The sequence below is a fragment of the Limanda limanda genome, chromosome 5 (genome assembly GCF_963576545.1).
Source record: "Limanda limanda chromosome 5, fLimLim1.1, whole genome shotgun sequence".
Classification (NCBI taxonomy): domain Eukaryota; kingdom Metazoa; phylum Chordata; class Actinopteri; order Pleuronectiformes; family Pleuronectidae; genus Limanda; species Limanda limanda.
The window spans coordinates 8,567,523-8,573,935 of NC_083640.1; the positions used below are offsets into that span (position 1 = coordinate 8,567,523).

The 6,413-nt window shown below is 44.5% G+C and overlaps 1 protein-coding gene across 1 annotated transcript; it reads left to right on the forward strand.

Moving 5' to 3' along the window:
- The first annotated feature begins 2,087 nt into the window (after window positions 1-2,087).
- slc7a4 (solute carrier family 7 member 4) lies at window positions 2,088-6,024 on the forward strand. The gene is made up of 4 exons (XM_061071456.1): window positions 2,088-3,069; window positions 3,703-4,409; window positions 4,582-4,690; window positions 5,813-6,024. The coding sequence occupies exons 1-4, from the start codon at window positions 2,088-2,090 to the stop codon at window positions 6,022-6,024; spliced, it is 2,010 nt and encodes a 669-aa protein (XP_060927439.1).
- Window positions 6,025-6,413: the final 389 nt, after the last annotated feature.

Below are 6,413 nucleotides of genomic sequence, written 5' to 3' on the forward strand. Positions count from 1 at the left end.
AACATTGAGCTAAAAACATGGTGCAAATTACCTTGTTTCGAGTTTAATTTGAATGTCGGGCCTTCCAGACACTTGTATGACACCAAAGCAGCAATATGGAGGCAGGTTATGTTTCTGTTGTTTTTATACATTTGAAGAAGTGGTCACCATTTACTTCAATTGGAATTTGCTTTGAAAGCTCCAATTCAAGCTCTGTTTACCCCTCAAACTTCTAAAGTTTTTTGTGGACTCAAACTCTTCACCCTCCCCTCCATCGCAAAGGGAACTATCCCTTTAAGGTGCTTACCTATCCCTTAAAGGTGCTTACCAATCTTATATAATTATGATTCTCAAACGATTTCATTTTTATATTGTATCAATTTTATAGACGGTAAGGCCCGGGGACCTCCTGTGGGCCCATCAGCTGTAGATAATCTCTTCCTGTGGATAAAGGGTGGGGTCTATATATGGGTGGGCTGCAGTGGGGAAGCCCCCTCGGCGGCCCGGAGGTGACTGTGCCTTTAAGAAGCGTGCTGGCTTTATCCTAGCGCACCTTCTGCTCCATCATCACCAGGCGATGCGCCTCAGCAACTTCCAGCCGCCGCGGACCTGCAGCTCGGATGATCCTGAACAACTGAGGTAGAACCGTCTCTATATTCCTCCTTTATCTCTCTCTCTCACTTCTCTTCATGTGTGAATACAACACGGATCCCGTCAAATAATCCCGGTCCCCTCACGACCGTAAAGTGCGACGTCGCTCCCAGGCAGGCTACGCGCAGGAGAGAGGAAGTCTAACGATCCTCACTTCTTATAAAATATTCATTTTACATTAAAAGGACAGTGCTGCAGTGTTTGTCTCCCCGCGGTTACACGTCAGGAGTGGATGTGTGTAGTTGACGTCGATGTTTCAGTGTAAACGAGTCGTGTGTTTTGAGGCAGTGGGTTTATTTCTAAAGGGAAATAAAGCCTTACGTAATTAAAACGGAAGCATCCTGCTGTCGCCATATATCCGTCTGTCTATCTACCGAGGGCAGGGATCTGATGCTTCTCCACCCGGAACTGGAGGACGAATACTGGATGTGTAGGATGAAAAGACTAAACATATTGTGTGAGGTTAAACAGATCAAATAAAGAAAAGCATGTATCTTTATGTTCTATCGCTGCTACATTACAAGATCTCATATTACACATGAGCGGTGCCTTTTAGATGACGTGGTCTGCCCCTTCACTGTGCTGGTGAGCATCCATGCGGCCTCGGTGTAAAATGTAGATGAAACAGAAACGTGGGAAAACAGTCAACTAGACCACACCATAGAAAGACTGACACGTTGGTTTGATTTGTTATTTATGTTTATTTACAACCTGAAATGTAATATGATTGATTTAAAAACAAATGATGGATTTACAGAGTGTATTAAGCCGTCTTTTCCCTCAACTCTCAAGTAATAACTTCACAAGCATCGCCACAAATAATATTTAACCAAAATAGAAAAAAGTCACCACTTCCTCCACAGCTGGCGAAGATGTATCATCCAGCACAGTAGTGTTTAATTATTAATATCGTCATTAAAAATGAATAACCTGTATATTATTATTCTAAACTCAGTCACAACCTACATAATTCTAATGAGCCCTAAACAAGTCCACTATTATAATTATGATTAACGTTATAAGTATATCATTATTACCATAATTAACCAGAGCAGCCTTCATTGTTGCTGTTATTATTAATAAGACTGTCATTAAGTTGTTGTCATTGTACATTTATTGATCAATACTTTCCATAAATACAGTAGCTGTGCTTGGAATAGACCTGTGCAAAGTGGCTTGGGACAGATTGGACCTACTGTGAGTGTCCATTAGCAGATCTTAATAAAAAGTTTGGAGCCCTGCAGACTTACAACAACATGTCAAGCTATACAGCTAAAGCATTGAGCTGAACCGTCATCCAAACAAGTCTGACCTCATAAAACTGCAGTGGTTCGTCTTGTTCTGATTGTGAAAATCCTTGTGCTGTGTCTTCCAGGTCATCTTCATAAACGGGTAATGGATCCAGTTTGACTGTTACAGAACCATCCTGCCCTGCTGGCCCGTCTGACTCTGTAGCTATGGCAACTTGTCCAAGAGGCTGCGCACCGGGGGTGCGCCTCTGTCAGAAACTGAACCGTCTCAAAACACTGGATGATGACATGATGGCCACGTCGCTGAAACGCTGCCTCTCCACCCTGGACCTGACTCTGCTGGGTGTTGGTGGCATGGTGGGCTCTGGCCTTTATGTCCTGACTGGGACAGTGGCTAAAGACATGGTCGGGCCTGCTATCATCTTATCTTTCATTTTTGCAGGTTTTGCTTCTTTATTGGCTGCATTTTGTTATGCAGAGTTTGGAGCACGCATTCCCAAAACAGGATCGGCCTACATGTTTACCTACGTTTCCGTGGGAGAGGTCTGGGCGTTTCTCATTGGTTGGAATGTGATTCTGGAGAACATGATTGGGGGTGCTGCTGTGGCACGTGCCTGGAGTGGCTATCTGGACTCCATTTTTAATCATGCCATCCAGAACTTCACAGAGACACACGTTATGCAGTGGAACGTGCCCATCCTTGCCCATTACCCTGACCTACTCGCAGCAGGGATCCTGGTCGTTGCCTCATTCTTCATTTCCTTTGGAGTTCAGGTGTCCTCTTACCTCAATCACATCTTCTCCGTCATTAGTATGGCTGTCATCATTTTCATACTGGTGTTTGGCTTTATCCTGGCTGAACCGGTCAACTGGAGCCAGAAAGAAGGAGGCTTTGCACCTTTCGGGTTGTCTGGAATACTCGCAGGCTCGGCCACGTGCTTCTATGCGTTTGTGGGCTTTGATGTAATCGCTTCATCAAGTGAAGAGGCAAAGAATCCACAGAAAGCTGTTCCCATCGCCACTGCGATCTCCCTGGCACTGGCAGCGACGGCTTATATCCTGGTCTCCACAGTGCTCACACTAATGGTACCCTGGCATACGCTGGACCCCAACTCAGCTCTGTCCGATGCTTTCTTCCGCCGTGGTTACAGTTGGGCCGGAGTTATTGTGGCAATAGGTTCTATCTGTGGTGAGTGCAGACCATATACTGAGAAGTGCCATTTAAAGCAACACTATGTAACTTTTAGTGAGCAACAACAGCGCCCCCTGTAGCCACATTAATAATAATTAATTATTCTGGCCTCCTTGTACAAGCAATCAAGTGTTTTTTATGTAAACAAACACTGAGTGGTAGATATTACCCATGACCCCCAGGTTCCTGAAAAAATCAAGTTTGCTGCTTCAGCAAACTTGATTTTATAGTTTTAAAGTTACCTCACTGGATATTGGAGATAAATCCTGGTTTTAAAGGACTTCTATATCTTTTTAACTGATCTGCACTCCGGCATTAGGGCGCGGTCACACACACACGCTAACTCTGATTGTGGCACTGCAACAATCTATCAGTTCCACACTTCTCACAGAGCGCTCCAAATCACCAAAGTAACATGGAGCAAGAACAGGCTCTGAGGAGAGGGAATGAGTGCGGCACCATTCTCCCTATTTCAGGATAGGTTATCATCAAACTCAGTTTGAAGCTTCTATTTTTAGGTTAAACAATCAAATAGTGTTGCTTTGAATGGCTATTTGTACATTTTGTTGATCTGTACTGTGTTATGTTTTGTGTTGTGTTCTGATCAGTAGTCTCTGTTCCCATTTCTAGCCATGAACACCGTGCTGCTCTGTAATCTCTTCTCCCTCCCTCGGATCGTATATGCCATGGCAGAGGATGGATTGTTCTTTTCCTTTTTTGCACGTGTCAATCCCATCACCAAAGTCCCTGTCAATGCTATATTGGTCTTTGGAGTCCTCATGGCCATCATGGCTCTCATCTTTGACCTGGAGGCCCTGGTTCAGTTCCTCTCCATCGGCACTCTCCTGGCGTACACCTTTGTGGCAGCGAGCGTCATTGTGCTACGTTTCCAGCCTGACAAAAGCAGCTCCAAGGGGACTGAATCCACGTCTCCCAACCCCAATGCCGAGCCTTCCCCTGCCCCTTCAGAGTCCCAGACCATAACGGAGGACAGCGGGGAGATGAAGCAGTACGAGTCCTTCTCTGACAAACTCCAGCTGGTGGAGCAGCAGAAGACGAGAGAGCGACGAGGGGTGGGACAGCTGAAGGCCTTCTGGGAACCATACCTAGGCCGGCTGCTCGGGGACTGTGAGCCGGGCGAGACGGTGGCCTTCTGTGTGCTGACTCTGATAGTGAGCTCAGTATCCCTCTGCTCTGTGCTGGAGTTTGGTACCACGCAGCTGCACCTTCCTGTCTGGAGCTTCACAACGCTGCTGGTGATTTTTAGCATTGCTTACGTCCTCAGCATGGCGCTGATATGGATTCATGAGCCGCAAACCAACAGAAAAACATTCCAGGTGAGCTGCTTTATGGATTTTAGTGTGTTAAATAAAGTGTAATATGATGGTTAAGTTTGTCACTGCCCATTCCACTACCCATGTCAACAACAGTCAAATTAAACAACAGTTAATGCCATGTTTTAAGCCATTTGTATGATTGGAGAATGACTGCAGTTTTATTGTTGTGTAGGTACCTCTGGTTCCATTGACCCCAGGTGCCAGTATCCTCATCAATGTGTTCCTCATGATGAAGCTCAGCCCTCTAACCTGGATTCGCTTCACTGTGTGGATTGCCATAGGTAAGAAGAAACTGGATTTATGCAGAAAACACAATGGACCAAAAACCTAACCCAGCTTTACCAAACGTTTCTGAAACATATTCCTTAAATACAATAATAGATTAATTAAAAAACTAATAAAAAGGTTTTACTGCAGACATCAGGTATTAAAATGTTATGTACAACCACTTACCAGCATGTTAAGGGGATTTTGGTTTATGTAAAGACAAATCAATCATGCACATGTCAGTGTGGCTTGTTATGTCCGTAAGTAGTGTGAATATATTGCCAGAAAGCACTTGCCTCCTGTTGCTTGTCAATGCAATGCATATGAGTGTTACATCAGGCAAGTCAACCTGTTCTTAAGCACATAAACCCATTTGTCAGCAAACCTCTGCGGATGCTTGAACAGCTTTCAAGTCCCGTCAGGGAGAGGAGATCACTGGGGACGCGTGATTAGCTGCATTAGCTTAAGGCTTCTCTGAACCAGTAAACCATTTAAACCCCCCTGTCAGACTTCAGCAGGTTAAGAAGTTGCAGCCTCGAGGAATATTGCACCTGACGTATTTTAGAATATCTAACACAAACCTTCCATAGTGGCCATTGCAGAAAATAAGCGTGGGAGTCCCTCATTCAATAGCAGAGTTAATCAAAGTAATGAACATTAAACCAATGTAGCATGGCTGTAAACTTGTTTAGCGGTCTAGTTATCTCAGCTATCTCAGAAGATCCCTTAATGTATTTTTTTTTCAATATTTATTATATTTTATTATATTCAGGCAATTATACAGAACACAGATCATGATTCTGATCAGGTGAAATGAAATCCATATCAATAAAAACAGAATTGAATTAAATTAAGTTGTTAGACACACAGGGGTGGGGGTTGAAACAGAGCAGTTTCTATGAATTTAATTTGGGAACCAGTTGAAAATGTCCCATTGGAGAGATTCCCCAGTGAGCACAGTTCAGGATCTATTGGGAAAGGGAAAAACAAGTTTTATGAATTGAAAACCAATAAATATAGTTTGCCAATAAAAAAATTGTAATATGTAAAAGCTGACTCCCTCAACTTGAATAACACGCTCTCTCTGAAGTGCTTTTATTGTGAGTCATCCCGGATCCTTGTGTCTCTGTCCCCAGGTCTCGTTGTGTATTTCGGCTATGGGATCTGGCACAGTAAGGAGGGCTTGCAGGAGCAGCAGCCCAAAGACATGGCCGCCCGCTACGTGGTGCTCCCTAGCGGCAGCCTGGTGGAAACCGTGCAGCCCGTCCAGCCTGACGGTCAGGTGGACACCCCGGCGCACCACATCAACGCCGCCTCCACCTCAGAGGATTACGCCGAAAAGAGATGATGTGTGACCAAATATAGTCGTTGCGACAACTGCCTGGTATTATCTGATGTCTCCCACTCAAAAAGCTGTACTATTACTAGTGTGCTGTCTGTATCTCACTCCCTTTAGTGTGTGACTGGCCTTCCACAGTCTGTACTCATTGCTCTGCAAATGTAAGCACACCACAGGATGGGAAGCACGCTCTCTGTCTCGTTCTGGTTGTGAAGCGTAATTTGTATATCTTGTAACATTCGAATGTACAGTAGAGAGCTTTATTACTGTCCCGTGAACTTCTTGCATCAAATTTATGTGACATCCTCTTAGTCCAGCTCTCTACTCTCAACTTTGCCAGTTTGTCAGACTCCATGTGCTCGCTCCAGGTTATATATTGTGCTTTCTTTGTGACAAAC

Excerpts from the sequence above, each read along its gene's own strand:
- slc7a4 (XM_061071456.1), top strand. The coding sequence starts at position 2,088 with ATGGCAACTTGTCCAAGAGGCTGCGCACCGGGGGTGCGCCTCTGTCAG. Across the intron at positions 3,070-3,702 it reads GGCAATAGGTTCTATCTGTG|CCATGAACACCGTGCTGCTC; the intron begins GTGAGTGCAGAC and ends TCCCATTTCTAG. Across the intron at positions 4,410-4,581 it reads CCAACAGAAAAACATTCCAG|GTACCTCTGGTTCCATTGAC; the intron begins GTGAGCTGCTTT and ends ATTGTTGTGTAG.